Below are 19,935 nucleotides of genomic sequence, written 5' to 3'. Positions count from 1 at the left end.
GACGGATTGGATGGAATGTGGACGGACGGATGGATGGGATGTGGATGGACGGATTGGATGGGATGTGGATGGACGGATGGATGGATTGGATGGGATGTGGACGGACGGATGGACGGATTGGATGGGATGTGGACGGACGGATGGATGGATTGGATGTGGACGGACGGATGGACGGATTGGATGGGATGTGGACGGACGGATTGGATGGGATGTGGACGGACGGATTGGATGGGATGTGGACGGACGGATTGGATGGGATGTGGACGGACGGATTGGATGGGATGTGGACGGACGGATTGGATGGGATGTGGACGGACGGATTGGATGGGATGTGGACGGACGGATTGGATGGGATGTGGATGGACGGATGGATGGATTGGATGTGGACGGACGGATGGATGGATTGGATGTGGACGGACGGATGGACGGATTGGATGGGATGTGGACGGACGGATTGGATGGGATGTGGACGGACGGATTGGATGGGATGTGGACGGACGGATTGGATGGGATGTGGACGGACGGATTGGATGGGATGTGGATGGACGGATGGATGGATTGGATGGGATGTGGACGGACGGATGGACGGATTGGATGGGATGTGGACGGACGGATTGGATGGGATGTGGACGGACGGATTGGATTGGATGGGATGTGGACGGACGAATGGATGGATTGGATGGGATGTGGACGGACGAATGGATGGGATGTGGACGGACGGATGGACGGATTGGATGGGATGTGGACGGACGGATTGGATTGGATGGGATGTGGACGGACGGATTGGATGTGGACGGACGGATTGGATGGGATGTGGACGGACAGATTGGATGGGATGTGGACGGACAGATTGGATGGGATGTGGACGGACGGATGGACGGATTGGATGGGATGTGGACGGACGGATTGGATGGGATGTGGACGGACGGATTGGATGGGATGTGGACGGACGGATTGGATGGGATGTGGACAGACGGATGGATGGATGGGATGTGGATGGACGGATGGATTGGATGTGGACGGACGGACGGATTGGGATGGATTGGATGTGGACGGACGGATTGGATGTGGACGGACGGATTGGGATGGATTGGATGTGGACGGACGGACGGATTGGGACGGATTGGATGTGGACGGACGGATTGGGATGGATTGGATGTGGACGGACGGATTGGGATGTGGACGGATGGGATGGAATGGCCACAACAACTAGTTCAGAAAAGAACATGGCGCATTATTTTTTTTGTATTATTTATACTATTAAAGTATTTATTAATATTTTGAATTCACTTTCATTTTATAATTTTAATTTAGTAATTGTAATTTTCATTATTTTCTATATAGCTTTAATTATATATATATATATAAATAATTAAAGCTAAAAATATTTAAAATATAAAAAAGTGTGTGTATATGTATGTATATATATATATATATATATATATACATATATATATATATATATATATATACATATATATATATATATATACATATATATATATATATATACATATATATATATATATATATATATATATATATATATATATATATATATATATATATATATATATATATATATACATATATACATATATATATATATATATACATACACACACACACACAAACATTTTTTTATCATTTCAATATTTTTATAAGTAATTTTATTACTTTAAAAAAACTATTACAATTAATAGTACAATTAACAACATTTTATTATTTTTGTTTTTATTATATACTAGTTATATTTTATTTCAGTGTTATTCAATGATATAATTCAGTTATTGTCAATATTTAGAATATAATATTTACTACGAACTGAATACGGCACAGTATTCATACTCTTTGTACTGTATACTGCCTAATATTGTGACCTAAAACAATAAGCTAAACAATAGGCACTGTAAACGTTTCAAACAATAGTGTCCAGATACGGTTTTGAAAATAGAAATGTTTTTTATTGTAAATGAAATTTTGTGCAGAACAACAACTTTCAAGTCACGTCTGTTAACCAACCAGAATCAATAAATCACCACCAATGCTGTGGTACAAACCTGCTTCCATTACATCATAAAGCACCATGAAGTCAATTGTGAAATTGCTTTATTGAAGTAATTGTCAACTGCTGCAGAAATTAATGAATTTACACACACAAAAGCTAAACACTGACAGGTAGACATCTGCTTTCCCACTGTTAGAATAAAAACTTTCTAAAAGAGAATATGGAGAGAAAAAAAAAAGCAACTCCCACCGTAGAGGAGAAAACCTCAATGGAGCACATCTTAAACATATTTGCGAATAACTTCTAAGCGGATGGAGTCCATAGCAACGGTCTCTATGGTTACACGGCTGTTCCTCTCTCCAGGTTCTGTTTGATCTCTGCGGTGTATTTGCCGTAGAAGCGCTCAGCCTTCTTGTTGAACTTGGCGTTCCTCTCGTTGATATAATCGATGTCAGCATCGTCGTTGTAGGCCCTGCGGCGACTGTATTTCGCACGCTTTTCAATCCTAAACACACAGGAACACATTTATGGAGATTACACACACATCATTTTAACTCTAAAAAGGGTTGGAATACATAATTTAAAAAAAAATCATAATCTGAAGAACCAGAATAAAAGAACTAAGAAGTTAAAGCCACAATATGCAATTTTTCGCCGTTAGAGGTCGCTTATTCAAAACAAAGACAGCTTAATTAGCCTTGATTTCACAGAGCTTTTATTCTGCCGCAGACGACAGATTCCACCTTTTCCGGTCACGTGTGTGTGGGGTAACGCCGCGCTGTTTATCATATTAGATACATTAGAGAAAGTTGAGTAATTTGAAAGTTATGTTATAATGCTACTCTGTGCGTTCGCTCGGCGGCTACTATGAGACACTTGTTCACACTGCAGTGAGCTAGATCTATATTAGGCATGGTAAAACATGGTACTCGCTGTAAATCAAGAAAAACAGATTTAAACAATAAGACTAACTGAGTTGAGCTGTATAACAATGATTAGTTTTCTGTCGATGAATGATTCCAAACAGTCGCTCACCTGTCTGATAAAACACAACATTAATGTGTCTCTGGTGTTTCCATGGTTTCTACAAAGTAAAACCGGAAATCGAGGGTAATTGATTTAATTGATAGGCAGCGCACGGACACGGTCCTGGTTAAAATGGCTAATTTCTCTGGATTTAAACATTCTTGGAAACATTTGGGATAGTGTAAGTACACAAGTCAACTGAATATATAACACTGTTCTAGTGCTTTTTGGATTGTGCCTTTAAAAAAAAATTATCCACACTGTTTTTTAGTAAACAAACATGTCAAATGTGTTTTCAATTGGTTTAAACTGACTCAAATAAATGTTTTTTTTTAATGCTTTTTTCCCCCCATTGTTTTTGGTACTGAACCTTTTTTTAAATGGCCCTTAAAATCCATTCAATGACATGCTCTTTAGGCAGTGCTGTTAAAATGTTTTTTAATTAATAATATATATATATATATAAACTGAAATACAATAGAAGTTGAAGAACTAAAATGACTTGAGATGCACTGATACGATTTTTTTTTTTTTTTTGCCAAAGCTGGTAGCCGATTATTCAGAATGATTTCTGTCAATACTGATACCTTTCGTATGCTTTTCTTAAGGAAAAAAAATATTTCCCAACTATACAGGGAGCCCTTTCATTTGGTACATTACTATAATATTAGAGGTTAAAATTAACAACAGAGCTATTAATTTCAACTGCTATTTATTTTCAGATATAATAATTGCACTCAAAGAAAAACTGAAATGTTTGTATAACTCAGTTGCACATAAGATAGTTTTCAGAAACGCATATTAATAGTTTTTATAGCTAACTAACAAACTGTGAACATTGGATAACTTTCCTGAGGTAAATGCAATGTTAGGTGACGTATTTCCGTGGTTGAAACACTGATTAAGACGTGATTCATTTGTACTGTATATTTCAACATACCTTTTGATGTTCATGCATGTTTTTTCGTGCTTTAACTTGTATTAAAGTGGAAGAAAAGACCTATGGACCTGAGGCGGTACAGTGATCCGTCACGTCACATTTAAGAGCGTCAAAACGGCATTTTTTGTTTGACATTTTTGTCAAACAAAAATGGACAGAATTTGAACGCTGAAACTTTGTTTCTTACCAGAAATAAAGCACAAAGCTCTGAGATTATTGGATGGGAGATGGGCTACAAATAATGCTTGGTGTAGGAAAAACTGCGGAGCTGGAAACCCTGGCTTAAACTACGGGTGATTCATAGGGACAAAGAGACCCTGCTTTAAAGTCGCTATTATTTTAAATGTTAATGCTTTATAGTCACGTTAACCCTGACAGCCCTAAACATGAGATATTTTCTTCACACAGACTATGAGTTGCAGTCTGACGCATTTTTTCCCGCCCCTTTTTGATTGACAGGATATAATCGACTCTAATAATTGCTTTTTATCAGCCAATTCCAATTATTGGGCGATATATCCGTGCATCCCTAAAATTTTAAAAAGCTAATTAACAAACAAGACAAATCACACAATAAAAAAACGGAAAGCTATTTCAAAATATTAATAAATACTAAAATAGTATATAAATTATACAAAAACAACACTGTCTTTAGGAAACATAATGGTCAAAAAAAGCACATTGCAATTTCACATCACCATCAAAATCATCACACAATAACCACACATCTGATATATTACCCAGTTACACTCTTTAGCCATTCATTTCTAAAAGTTTGATGCTTCAACAGACAATGTCAGTTTTCAAAGTCCATCAAAGAGACACACACGCCCCCCCACGCACACACAGACGTTTCTTCAAACATCTTCAAAGAGTGTTTGTGCGTCACAATCTGGCAGCCGTAGCCCTGTCTAATGTTTCTCAGAAGCTAAAAGCAGCTCCTCCAAAATAGAAGAATGCCGTCTCGCGCATAAACAAACCCTCGCCGGCGCACACATGCATGTGCGACAGGCACGCAACGGCACAAACACATCTGGAGCGAGGAACAAACACACACGAGGAGGCTGCGCTCTCAAAGAGCTCCAAAATTGGCTGCAGCATCACATATCTGCTCGGTCTCTGATGGAGGAGCGTTGAGGTGTGTGTAAGTAAGTGTATAAACAGATCTGCTCACCAGGTGCTTCTGCTGCATTTGAGACCTGAAATTGAACAGACTCCCTGCGTAAAAACAAACACAGATTCTTACTGTTTCTCCACGTCGTCCACCATGCGGTCGATGCTCTCTTTAGAGGGAACGTGAGTGCCGTGAATCAGGCTGTTGGAGGTGGGGTGGAAATCTTCTCCACTAGGAGCAAATGAAATGCATACAAATCATTAACTTCTTATTTTTTTATATACATATCATGTAATTTGACACCATTTGACTTAGGACCTTCTTATTTTTATATATAGCGTGTAATATATGACCTTTGACTCACTTTCTAATATTCATTAGACACTTCCTCCATTACAGCTTTCAAAGCTAATTCGCTTTCGAAGATACGCCACACCAGATGTGATCTCAATAAAGTCATATTCATTGGTATGAATGTCTCGTAACCAAAAGACTTCAGCTGGCAATATCCATCTTTATTTACTTTCATTATAATAAAAAGAACATATTATATTAACTAGCCTAATTAAATCAAATTTTTCTGTAATTTATTGCGATTAATCGCACCTAACATACATTTTTTAATATTTTTTTTGTTGTAATACTTTACATTTTAAACTCCAAAATAATGTAGAAAAAACATAAAGGCAGTATATTTTAAATATTTGTTTAAATGGCATCTTTTTCCTAAGCCTTTTTTTCTCAATTTTAGCCATTAATTATAGCCATTCAACATTACATTGGAATTGAAAGCTATCGATTTTAACATTTAATAGGCTAATTTAATTTTTTTTAAAAATACAACAACTTTAATTCAATTTAAGTGCACTTAAAACAATCCTCACAAACCCATTATAATAAATGTCACATTTAACTGTGCCTTAAAGGGTTACTTCAGCGATTAGCATTAAGCTTTATATCAGTAGAAACCCGGTAGTATATTCAAATTATCGTACTTCCCCCTTTAATTGTAGTGTCTGTTCTCTAACTGAACGAAATGATTGTATTACTATGAATATCAAAACGACGGTGGGACGGTGGGCAAGTGATAACCAATAGCCATGGCTTTGGGAGTGGCCTCGTTAGGCAGCGAAGCAAGTGCATTCTGGGAGTTGTTGTCTTTCATCCACATGAGAAAAATACATTTTCTGTCTTTTCTCGGTCTAGAAGGCACCAAATTCAAAAATAATTTCACATTTCTACTACATAAATGACCCAGTTTAAATACGCATTCATCTTCCCAGCACTGAAGTGCCGCTTTAAATATATCAGGATTTAACACCAAGTTTTTTTTCCAGGCGGGATGGTTCAGATATTTACCTGCCCTGCTAAAATGCACCAGAAAGTGATTGTTTTCGTTGTTTTTGACCCATGTAACCTTGCAAACAGCGCTTTAAGATTTTCAGGTAGGTCTAACAGGTAGGAACAGAAACTGAATAAAGTTATCAAACACTACAGTCTTCCCTGCTTAAATCATAAATTAAATTATTCCTTATTAAAGAAGCAACGTTATTCAGTCAAGCGCAGGGAATTATTTTCTCTTTGATTAACATTAAATGACAGACATCACAGCAGAAGGTTTATTAGGCTGCTGTCACTTTAAGACCTGCCGCACATGATGCGGATCTGACACACATCCTATTTTTTCACAACTCTTTGCGTTCATTTAAAACTTTTCAACTAATTTAAGACTGTGCTTATGAGGATACCTGACGACACTTTGTGTGTTTTTGTCCGTTCAAGCACGATAGAGAACTCACTTCTACGTGTGCGTTTCGGACATTTGTTCACAGACACACGCCAGTAAAGAGTAATTTTTGGTGTCTTATCGTGCTTGAATGGTTTAATAGCACTTGAATGAATGACAGCGTGATCACAAACTGTAGCGCAGCCAAAGGATGACAGAAATAAAGAAGATGCTGTGGTAATTGCGTTAAATATTTTGAACTAAACTAAAAAAATTTAATTGCATGTTTTAACATTCATTTTGACAGCCTTACATTATATTATATTATAAACAGAAAACCTTCATAATGAAAAAATAAAACTCATTGCTTATATCATATCTGTATCACATACAGGATATTGTGATAGGTCGATTCCAGTCTCCAGGGCTGGACTGATTGTTAAGCGGGCATACCGGGCATTTTCCTGGTGGGCCGATACAAGGTTATTTATTTATTTTTTGCCACGGACTGGCCCATCATGCAGGGACAGCGGCCCATTGGTTTGTCTTCTGAATTGACAGGTCAAAGCGAGAGAGACCTCCTCTCCTCTATATTAGGCGCTGTTTTTTTTGAACGGCTGAAAACAGCCGTGTCCATGTAAATACAAGACGAGGTAAATTGGAAAACGCCAATACACACAACTACAAACTTGTCAATCTAGCATCACCACAACTTTACAGGCCAGAAACCTGACTGATCTAGAGGAGATCTGTGTGGAGGAGTGGGCCAAAATCCCTCCTGCAGTGTGTGTAAACCTGGTGAAAAACTACAGGAAACGTTTGACCTCTGTAATTGCAAACAAAGGCTACTGTACCAAATATTAACATTGATTTTCTCAGGTGTTCTACATGCACCTACAATGACAATTTCAGACCCCTCCATGATTTCTAAGTGGGAGAACTTGCAAAATAGCAGGGTGTTCAAATACTTATTTTCCTCACTGTAAATCACTTATATAGAGGCTGTTTTCGTATTTTCTACATATGTTTACAATATTTTTTATTAAAAAAATTTAATAGTTTATTATTTATTTATTTTAGAAACCATATACTCATGGTAATGAGGAGCATGGTTTTACCTGTGACTACCATGATCTTACAGTTAAACTATAAATAAAATGTAATTAGGATAATTAAAGGATAATTCAACTAAACAGCTTTAAAGCCTGGATCCCATGAATTAAGGACAAAGCTTTTTACTCTTTAAATGTTTTATGTTTTAATAGTTCTAATGAAATGCAATTAAATTAAATGTAATTTCAATGAGAGCCTCATGAAAGATATATATCAGTGTCTTACATAAATTAGATGTTAACTCTGAAATATTATTGTTTTTAAAGGGGTAGTTCAACCCAAAATGTGATCATTTACTCACCCTAATGTCATTCTAAACCTGAATTAATTTCTTTCTGTGTGACATAAAAGAAAATCATTCGAGTCAACTTTTTTGTCAATACAATACAAAATGGTTTGGTTGCCAACATATCATTTTTTTGTGTTTCACAGAAAGAGAGTAAGTCAAACAGGTTTGGAACAACTTGAGGGTGAGTAAATGATGACAGAATTGAATAGCAATAAATTAACTTTAATGCATCCTAGCTCAAAATCAGTTCTTTACTGTTAAGTGCATTTCGGTGTGACAAAAGTGCAATATTAAATTTGTTCACTGCATTTGCAGTAAATTCAATAATATCCATCATTATTTGTCCCTGTCCTAGTTTTATTTATTTACTTGAATTTAAGGCCCCAACCCCAGCAAAAACATTCACGGGGGAACCCATGGGCCGGATGGGCTGGGTTTGTCCAGGGCCGAATTTTAGCCCCAGTCCGGCCCTGCCAGTATCAATACATATTCTTGAATAGGGCTGAAAATTTTGGGGAAAATCTCATTTGTGATTTTTCTAATAAATAATGTGGCTTTAAGAAAAGCTCCAAGTTAGCATGGCTGCAAAATGATAAAAAATGTGTTCATATATCAATATGACTATAATGCAGTAAATACAGTAAAACTACAAAAAGAACTGTGTAAAAGAGCTCGGTGCAGCTCTACACTCTAAAACATGCAGCATATATTTAATTAAACCGCAGACTTCATTTGATAATTGCACTAAGCCACATTGCGATTTCAGTCTTGAATTAGTCTTGAATTACAACCAATTCCAATAGTGCGTGTATATTTCAGAGGTTGAATGAGAATTAATAAAGTCTCACCACTCCTCTCTCTGTCTCTCATAGTTGTCCATATCCGGCTTGATCTGCCTCGTCAGTCTCTGGTACTGTCTCAACTGGGCCTCAGCGTACCCTACACACACACACACACACACACACAAATAAAAACACACATCCAGCTGAGGGGGTCTGGAAAAGGGGTCTTACAAGGAGAAGCAGAAGGAAAATGATAATAATTGCCAGAACCAACGATAACCAGGCGTGAAACACAGGCTCTGCATGTTTTCATTTTCACATTTTTAGCATCACACATGGCGGCCACATTCCCTCTTGCTCTCGGCCAATCAATCAAACCGCTTAATATTATTCATGATGAAAATGAGATGAGTGTTTGATACCTGAGAATCCTGGATCAGGGTTTTTCTTCTTTTTCTTTCTCTCCCATCGCTCTGCATCTTCAGCGCTGATCTCCAGGAGCTTCACACGGTGGTAGTCCTCGCCGCGCTCCGCACACTCCTGACACACACACACACACACACACAAATCAGAGCTTTACACACTGGTCCTCACAGACTGCATATTCATAATTAAGACACGTTTCCACCGCAGGAACTTTCCCCAGGAACTAGGAACTTTGGGGTGGTACTCGGTGTGTTTCGACCGCAGGAACCAGGGTCTAAATGAAGTTCCGGGTAAATATTTCCCCCTCCAAACGGCCCTGCTCGCGAGGTGGTACTTTTTCAAAGTTCGGGAACTTTCGGGGGTGGGACTTGTGCACTGATCATGCTGATTGGTTGAGCTCACGCAGCATTTTTATTTCAACCAGCATTTTTAAAAGTCTTTTGCGAGGTTTGTTCGTTCTGCGTTCAGTAAATATCAGTCTTGCTCTTTCTGTCCGATGGCGTGCGTTCATCTCTGCAATCTCACGGTCAGTGTCCAATAGCTGATAATAACATACGTTGTCTTATTTAAAATCTAGCTTTACGAGCTTTCAGAATACGCTTTAGTATCAGTGTTCGTCTCTTTTCCGCCGATTTATTAATGACCTCTTTATTAAACCAATACATAACTAGCAAAAGCAGCGCTGCTTGCATCTCCTTATTATTGTTGCAGACAGTATCGCGCAAAAATGATTACTGTCCGTCTCTGACTGGGAGGAGCAGCCGCGCGCAGTCCTACATCACCGGACTAAAATTTGCCTAATCTTCCCGGTACTTTAAACTGCATTGGAAACGCAGACAGTCGCAGATCTGGGGGGAAAAAAGTTCCTGTAAAAAAAGTTCCTGGTCCAAATTGTTCTGGGTAATTTCGGTAGAAACGCAGCTTTCGTGCTTGATTGATATGGGGCTTTTAATGGCTGATATCAGCATATGGAGGGTAGGCAAGCTAAAATGACAGCAAATACACTACTGTTTAAAAGTTTAGGGTCAGGGAGATAAAAATTAAAATTTTCAGAAACAATGCATTAAATTGATTAAAAGTGACAGTAAATACATTTATAATGTTACAAAAGATTTCTATTTCAAATAAATGCAGTTATTTTGAACTTTCAATTATTTTTCCCATCAAATTCGATTCACATGTATTTATCAAAGAATCCTGGGGGGGAATCACTCTTTACAAAAAGCACAACTGTTTTTAACATGGATGATAATCAGCAAAAATACTATAAGCTAGGGCTAGGCGGTATATCGAGTTTGTATAATATATCGTATCGATATATTTTTTTTAAAAACGATGAGACAGTACCGTTAATATTGATATACAGTAGATTGATACGAACGCATCTGAAAAGTAGCCGAGTACGCAGAGTGAGCTGATGCAAGGAAAGGATACAATGTCCTCAACATGACATATGCTTTATATTAAGGGCTTCAAAACAACTGGTAAGATATGGTTAACATGTATAGTTTAAAACAGCTTTCACAGGTATATTCTGCATCTGTAAATGTTAGAAAGTTATGCAAATATGACGAGCCTTCTGCATGTGAATCTCCACTAAAATTCAGGCTTCCGTGAATGAGCGCCGCCGCTTGCATGCGCAGCAAACAGACGGACTGCAATAGAATAGGAGCGCAATAATTCTGACTAAAATACACATATTTCTAAAACATTTGTTGTTGGACAATAAATGTGCCATATGTGGAATTTGTATATTTGTATATGTATACTTTTTAGTAAGTATATTTTTATGAAAGTGACCATTATAATGGGGTAATCAAATGCAGGCGAATATGCTTTTGTTTTTATTTAAATTTTTAGTTTAGTGAATAATTAATTTTGTTTTTAGATTGTAATGTTAGAATGTAATGTGATTTAACCCCATTTTTGGACATAATATATTGCATAGTCTACATTACATTCACTGCATTTGTTTATAGCCTTCAATATCAGTATTGTTTTTAGGACATCATTGGGCAGGATAATATGAATTATAATAATAAAATGAATTATCAAAATAAATACAGATTTTTTAAAATCCAAATAGAAAAACGTATAAAATACCAGGATATATACCGTGTATTGCCATTCAACCAAAAAATACAGAGATATTTTTTTTGGCCATATTCAGCCCTACTAGAAGCATATCAGAATGATTTATGAAGGATCATGTGACACTGAAGACTGGAGTAATGGTGCTGAAAATTCAGCTTTGATCACAGGAATATTTTAAATTTTTAGATTATATTAAATTAGAAAACAATAATTTTAAATTGTAATAATATGACTGTTTTTACAGTGTTTTTCAATCAAAAATCTTACAGACTCTAAACTTTGAATGGCAGTGTATGTAACGAAAAAAGGGGAAATTTTAGATTATATTTTTTCAGAAAAGGTTAGGGTTAGGTTTCAAAACTAATTCAATTCTAATTCAAAAATTGCGGTTAAGGACCAACTCTGAGTAATAGTCTGACCCTTGCTGATGACATGAGAGATTCAAATCAAAGACAGACAGACACATGTTTTTGCTAAGACAGAAAAGGAATCATTCAGATTATAGTACGTCTTAGTATAATGAACTAATTTATCGCAAAACATCAGGAAACATGCTGATTCAATAGAAATCTGGATGAACAGTGCTGTGGCTCAACCAACTTTGTGAGATTGGTCACTATATGTGATCATTCGCAGACAGCGCGAGTGTTTGTGTTGTCATTTTTGCAGCTCTGTTTGGTGAAGCAGAAACTACACATTGCAGGTCTGAACTCAAGTGCGGTACCTTCTTCTTTTGGTCCACTACGAGTTCATACTCTAGACGAGCTTTCTTGGCCTCCCAGTTTGACGGCAGCTTCAGTCTCTTGTCCTCCTCCACCACCTCCTGATGATTCAGCTTACGGGCCTCATTCTACCAACAGAACACAATCACACTTCATACACATCTTAATAGAGGACATTCTGCCAATTGTGCTGTCAATAGTTTTCACCCAAAGCAACACCAGTACAGAGTTTGCTCTTGATCTACACCAACTACACTAAAGGTCCTTTCACATGCCTTACGTCACAGACACACAAAGCAGGCATCATGCAGTGTTTTGACTAAGACTCTCCTCTTAAAAGGTGCAGTAAGTGATTTCTGAGAATCGCTGTCGAAAGTGGATCAGACCGAGCACCACAACACACTTGTAGCCCATCAGCAGTAGGGGGCGTGTCCACTCATGATAGGAGGGAGAGAGAGCAAGCAAGAGGGTGATTTAAAGAAAGACTGTAGAAAGAGAGATGGCTGAGAGACATTACAAAAGAGAAAATGTCAGAGGAATATCACTGGAAAGAGAAGGGTTATGATCAGGCAAGATGATCAGGGCTGGAGAGACCTCGGTGGGAAGGCCTGAAAACAGATGCAGAGGTTGAGGTTTCTGCTCCATACGCGAGTACCACTGGTTTTGCTTGTATATACTCTTGTGTAGGGGTCGACCGATATGCGTTTTTCAGGACCGATGCTGATACCGATTATTACAGATCAAGTAGACCGATAACCAATATTTTGAACCGATATATGCGTCTAGTGTAAAAATGAAAATTGATGTCAAAATTAAGCATAAAAAGGCCTCTGGCAAAGACTCCCTTTAAATTCTTTTACCATATCTTTAATTGGAAGAACTGTTAATATTAACAACATTAATATTAAGAATAATAACAAAAACAAACACGTTCCTCTAACGTCAAGAAAACTGGAAATTGTTCACGTTCCCGGAACCAACACTGAATATTTGGAGAACGTTCTTATAACAAAAGTCTATTAGCTGGGACTGTACTACAGCTATACAGCTGGGGAAAGGGAAGTATTGCTTCAATCATTTACATGTTAGAAATGTAGGGCAGGCTATGTGTAATAATAGCTTAACCTCTCATAATTATTTACTGACGACTAAAACATAGCCTAAAAAAAGGTGACTATTGCACATCAATGGATTAAATTAAAAAAAGCATGCGCGTGTATGTATATATATATATATATATATATATGTGTGTGTGTCTATCTCATTTAATAATGATGTTGTAATATGTTATATTTAGCATTTTATTTGCTTTATTTATACACCAAATCGCATGAAAAACACACACAACCCGTAGTCTAATTGTGTGTGTATTGATTCTCTTTATTTTTTTATGTGTAGAACCTTTTGTTTGACTGTTTATCACGGAGCTAAAAACCAGGAAGTGTACAGGACAGTCAGAAACGTGCCATATGAGATGATTGACACCTATTCATCGAATGAGAAATCGTGGAGATCACTGACGCAAATCAGGAGACAGAGCTCCATCTAAACGCTCTTAGCTCATCAGATCGCATAATTCAGGGAGACTTGAAATTGTATTCTGTATTATTAAATATTTTGCAATCATGTGAGAACAAAGCAACATTTTTCCAAAAATGCGCAATTTTTGAGTACAAGCCCTAATGGACGCTGTTTAGTGAAGCTATGTGAACACAAATAACCCGCAGCGGCAGCAGATGTGAGTGAATTCATTCGTGTTGATAATCGTTATATAATGTTATATATACAATATAACGTAAGGTGGCCGAATGGCGAGCAGCTAAAATAGGTTTTAGTTACACTAGCACCGATGTGAGTCTATTTTCAACTCTCATGCTGTTGTTCCAAGTAGCTAAACTCCGTTAAAGGTCCTGTTCTTCGTGATCCCATTTTTCAAACTTTAGTTATTGTGTAATCTTGCTGTTAAAGCATAAATAATACCTGTAAAATTATAAAGCTCAAAGTTCAATGCCAAGCGAGATATTTTGTTTAACAGAAGTTCCCTTTCAAAGCCTACAGCGAACGGCCGGTTTGGACTACATCCCTGTACATCCTGCTTTAATGACGTCAGTAGAACAGTTTGTTGACTAACCTCCGCCCACAAGAATACGCAAAAAAGGGGGCGTGGTCTTGTTGCTCTCCCACGTGGAGAAGAGGAAGTGTTGCGTTCGGTTGCGTTTGTAGAGTGAGTTTGTCGCCATGTCGTCCAGACGCTGTTATTTTCATCCCGGAGTCAAATCACCTTTGTTTGGCCTTCAGGGACACTGTACTTTGAGCACATGCATCTCCCCGTTATGGTAAGCGCCGTGACCTTTCCGGGCAACGTTCGCTAAACTGCTGTCAAATCACAACACGGGAACCGCTGGCACAATCCGAACTCGTTACGTATTTCTGAAGGAGGGACTTCATAGAACAAGGAAATCTTTGAGCCGTTTTTAGGACAGTGAAAACAGCGGTATACAGATATTAAATTGTGTGAAAAATACTGTGTTTTTTTACACGCGAAACATGAACACATGTTATATTGCAGACTGTAAACACAATCAAAGCTTCAAAAAAAATCAGGAAAAACGGGACCTTTAAAGCCATCACTGCAATGACAGACATTGACTGGGAATTCACAGTATAAATGGAAACGGGGTTGCTTGTCATTAAATAGATTAAATTGAGGTGTTTTGCAATTTCAGTGTAGTGTTTTAATGCAACTTAAATCATTACAAGTTGATAGTGATCACTGCTGCCTTAGCTTTGCGTGATCACTGCACAGCTCCTGTTAGCAAGTGCTTTCGGTGTGAGAGCGCAACGTTTTCAGTGCCTTCAGTCTTCCACGTTGATTGGCCGGACTCGTGACTCCCAACATATCAGATGGGTGATGGGCGGGCATTAGTCTAGGTCACAGAGCGGTGCGCTCTGACAGAGGTGGCTGGATCAGAGCCAGATCACGCGCATTTCAAAATACAAATTATTTTATCGGCAAGTCGGTTTTGAAAATGACCGATACCAATAACCATAAAAGTGCTTAATATCGGCGGCGAAAATCGGCCACGCTGATAATCGGTCGACCCCATCTCTTGTGTACTGTATAGTGTTGTCAAAAGTGAAACTGAATTTTTAAAGTGGAAATGAAGCAGTCAGTCAAGCTTACATTATTTAGTAAACTGATTTCCACTCTAATAAAAAAATTATATAACAAACTAACACAATTAATGTAGCCCTTTAAAAAAAAAAAGAAAGGATGTTTACATTTATAGCTTTTGGAGCAAGGGCGCCGCCATCTTGCAATACCACAGCATGTGACGTCACGGAGGCTGTTTGCTCCCTTGGCCAGTGAAGTATAAGCATTTATTTACTCTTAACTCACGCTTGTTTTGAAAGGGAGGAAGATGAACTTGGCTTCAGCTATGACAAACAGACATCCATTCTTGCATTGCATGTTCGTGGGGCGGAGCAATGAAGGGAACGGTGTGTTTGTTTGTGTTTATTTTAAAAAATCAACCGTTTTAAACAGTGTTTCTCAGAAATCACTTACTGCACCGTTAAGACAACACATCACAAATGAATAGGGTAAAAAATCCTAACGATCTCACCGGCTACCATACTAACTCAGGTGATTAATCAAAGTACATTAAAACTCTGGTTGCATCTGAAATCGCATATTTCTTTGCTATATAGTAGGCGAAAAACAGTATATGACAAAAGTAGTATGTCCGAATTCACAGTACTCATAAAAGAGTAGGCAAAAAAATACCTGAATGACCTACAACTTTCGGCGCGATTTTGAAGTGCACATAAAATGGACACTTTACTATCGCATGAGGCCACGGGAGAGGATTTGTGAATGGCGGTTACAAGACCCACCCACTTTTTAAGACCAATGACATTGGACCCACTCACTTTTACCGTCTCTAATTTAACGCATATGGCCGTTCACCTACCCTTAACTGATAAACACTTTATTATTAAACACACGTTAGACGCTTTATTTCCACATTTCAAATATTTTCTTACATTTTATTGAAAATAAATGCTTTTCCGATTTAATGTTATGGGAAAAGGGAGTAGAGCAAGTTCGCCAAAAGGCGGATTCATGACGCCCATGGATGCAACTGACACTGGTAGGTCACATGATAAGGGGAACATGGTGAATATAGTAAGTGCAGATTACATCCATACTACACACATTCATCCTACACAGAACGGTTGTGAAGTAATTACTTATTCAAAATAAGTACCTACTCAAGAGAATATTCAGATGCAGCCAATTTGTTAGATTTGTTCACAAGTTTACTGAAAAGTTATGTCTAAATATGCAATTGATGCATTATCAAATTAATTATGCACCAATTTGCATTAATTTCCAATAACATGTAACATAAATCCGATGATTGATATATGAACATACCCCTCCGTAAAAACCTTTGTTTGGTGCATTTAAGTTCTGTTGGAGAGGAGATTTATGACTTTTGAGTAAATACGAAACTTGCCTTTGAAAGCTTTGCATTGTAATTTAGAAGCAAATACATAAAGTGTGAAAAAAGAAACATTAAATGTGTATTTTGGATGTTTTTTCTGCTAGCCTGAAAAAATTAGACACGTTGTGGAAGCAAAATAGTCAAAAATCGACCAGTGCATGAAAAAAACAATTATTTTTCCTGTAATATTTTGCCTTATATCCAACAACAAGTGGCTACAGGAGAAAAATGCTGCTACCAGGTGTAACCGGTGACCGATCTGACCACTTGTTTTTCGAGCATATCACCTAACTTACAGATGTTAATACCAGGTTTAAACTGGGAATTAGCTATAATAAATGGTCTGGGTTTAAGGATGTCACTTGTATGAGGAATATGTGACATAGTTACCCTCTTGAAATGAAGCTCTCTGAACTTTCTGAGTCTTTCTTCCCTCTTCAGCGCTTCTGGAGAATCTGCGGATTCCTCTTCACCGCTGGGAGCAACAACCTGCACAGTGCAGATAGCAATGTAACGCATACAAGGCTTAATAATATCGCTGAAATCTCAGATACTGGACTCTCTGATTACATTTCAGAGATTGATGTTAGCATTGTTAGCCATGACTATAAGAATAGTGTCCTGACAACAGATGATCGATCACTCGACAATTTCACAGTTATAACAACTATTCAAGAATATAAAAACAAACAAAAAAGACATCTGTTATATTAACACTTAAAGTATTTGGAATCTCGTGTTTTGTTTACCTCTGCGTTAGCGGCCATGTTGCTTCGCTCAAAAAGGAAGTACGTCACATTTCAGTTCGACTGGGAACTAAAGATCTAATATGTAGTTCCGCTTTCTTAATAGTTCAGGAAGATATTAATTAATACAAAATATATATGAGGGAACATGGTTTTGAATAAAGTATAATAATGCCACTCTCTCGCTGTATATGTGTGAGCCTGTTTAACCTGATGGCTTAACACGGTGAATGAAGTTGCAGTGTTTCAAACACAATGGCGACTCATCTCGACTCATCTGCTATGCTCAATTAACATGAACTCCGTTGCTCCTCTGCTCTGATTATGTATAATTAAGTTATTTTTAAGAGGATGTAATTAACTAGAGTTTACAATTTCAGATTAAAGCAACCCGTAGATCAGAAGCTACACTAATGAACTGGTGTGCGCGTTCTGCAATCCAGATGGCACAAAAACCAAACCACCCTGAAACACAAGACTTGACATCAAGAGAATGCTTTTTATATTTTATTATATTCACCACATCAGGAAAATAATGTAATTCAGTAAAGTATTTTTTATGAGTCAATTCAATACAACTTTACTTCCAGACTCAAGGTCCATTAGATAGGAATTTATGAGAAGTTTACCAGTGGTCAGTTCTTTTTGGAGGGTTCTTTATTAAAACAAATATGCATTTCTATGAATATGCAGCCTATATATTTGTAAAAGTATACTATAGTATAATATAATAAATATATTAGCAACATATGTTAAATAATATTATTTTTTTTATAATTGTAATCATTACGATCTTTAAATGTTTTTGAAAGATGTCTCATATGCTCACAAAGTCTGAGCATAATTCAAATAACTGTTTTCTATTTGAATATAAAATGTAAAAAAAAAATCTGTTAATGGAAATCCAGTTTTCAGTGTCACATGATCCATCGGAAATAAAATTTACTGAATAATTTTTACTGGATTTTTGATCAAATAAATGCAGCCTAGGCGAGCATTACACACACACACACAAATAAATGCAGCCAAGGCGAGCATTACACACACACACACACACACACACACACACACACACACACACACACACACACACACACACACACACACACACACACACACACACACACACACACACACACACACACACACACACACATATATATGGGAAAAATAAATTAATAATATATACGCTGAAAATAAATTAATAATGAAGTTTGAATGGCAGTCAATGGTTCCAGAATCTACCAGCAGGGGCTAAATGAGCCATGCTTACTAGCCAATTAGCTAACCTTCAGCCATTAAACTTCAGAGTGAAGTCACATGCCATGTTAGTGTCTGACTCAAAATGCTCTGGAATATTTCAAGTCATGTACATCCAGGATTCCAGGAAGGACCAGCATCATGTCAAGCATCTGCCCTTCTGATGATACTAACAGATAGCTTTCTTAAGGTATTAGAATTTTACACATTTGCACAAAAAGACAACATTTAAACATTCTGTATGGCATACGGTGTATTGACAGTATTCATAAAACTGTAAGCTATGATTCCTGGCTGAACAGGTTTTCTTAATGGTAGGTCATTCAGCTGGATGTCATCAGCAAACTACATAAACTGTAGTATTGTTTGATAAATGGATGCATCCTCCATTTTGCTTCATGGCTCAGACGAGCCCCAGAGTGTTCAGCTGCCTGACATCTGGGTTGTAACTTGGTATAGAAAACATAGCCAATAAAATCATTCCATTTCCCTAATTACTATTTCTTTCATTTCCACTGCCCATGAGCATGAGCTTGAACAAGCCAAACCAAATAAAGCTTTGACTGCACCAGCTCAGTTACCCACCAAGGGAGCGTCCGAAATCACATACTCTATATAGCTTATTTTGAATAAGTAAATACTTCACAACTGCTCAAAAGAATGTATATAGTATGAATGTGTGTAGTATGTTATCTGGATGTACTACATTCACTTTGTCATTATCATGCGACCTATGTGAGTTGCCAGGCTTCACTGCCATTCACAAATCCTCTCCAGTGGCCTCATGGGATAGTTAAGTGTTTATCGAATGCACACTTCAGAATCTCGCCGGAAGTAGGTAATCCGGGTACTTTTTGCTTACTTTTTCATGAGTACTGTGAACTCAGACTTCTTTGGTCACATACTGTTTTGTGCCTACTAAATAGTAGAGAAGTATGCGATTTCGGAAGCAGTCACATGCTGCATCCCAATTTGCCTACTTATACTACGCCCTAAAAGTATGTACTCCTTTTTGTGAAGAAAAAGTGCATACTTTTGTGTATGTAGCAGAATGGTTGACGAGCTTTGGGACATGCATATCAAGTCATAAAATAGCGTCTTCAGTCCTCAATCATGTCAATCATCTTGTCACAGTTCTCCACATTTCATTTAAATTCCTAGCGTATCAGAGAGAAATG

At 37.5% G+C, this 19,935-nt stretch overlaps 1 protein-coding gene across 1 annotated transcript; it reads right to left on the bottom strand.

Annotated features, from left to right (window-relative positions):
- Nucleotides 1–2,092: 2,092 nt before the first annotated feature.
- On the bottom strand, nucleotides 2,093–17,569 carry syf2 (SYF2 pre-mRNA-splicing factor). The gene is made up of 7 exons (XM_079843326.1): nucleotides 17,501–17,569; nucleotides 17,142–17,240; nucleotides 12,243–12,368; nucleotides 9,421–9,538; nucleotides 9,065–9,155; nucleotides 5,221–5,319; nucleotides 2,093–2,513 (listed from the first exon to the last, which is right to left on the bottom strand). The coding sequence occupies exons 1-7, from the start codon at nucleotides 17,516–17,518 to the stop codon at nucleotides 2,348–2,350; spliced, it is 717 nt and encodes a 238-aa protein (XP_079699452.1). The 5' UTR covers nucleotides 17,519–17,569; the 3' UTR covers nucleotides 2,093–2,347.
- Nucleotides 17,570–19,935: the final 2,366 nt, after the last annotated feature.

Source organism: Gobio gobio (genome assembly GCF_949357685.1).
Source record: "Gobio gobio genome assembly, chromosome: 18".
In the NCBI taxonomy this organism is placed as follows: domain Eukaryota; kingdom Metazoa; phylum Chordata; class Actinopteri; order Cypriniformes; family Gobionidae; genus Gobio; species Gobio gobio.
The sequence above is the reverse complement of the archived record's forward strand: the minus strand, read 5'-3'. Positions and strand labels throughout refer to the sequence as shown.

Coding starts and splice junctions, on each gene's coding strand:
- syf2 (XM_079843326.1), bottom strand. Junction 9,539..12,242: donor TAGTGGACCAAAAGAAGAAG/GTACCGCACTTG, acceptor TGTGTGTGTCAG/GAGTGTGCGGAGCGCGGCGA. Junction 5,320..9,064: donor GAGAGACAGAGAGAGGAGTG/GTGAGACTTTAT, acceptor ATTTGCTCCTAG/TGGAGAAGATTTCCACCCCA.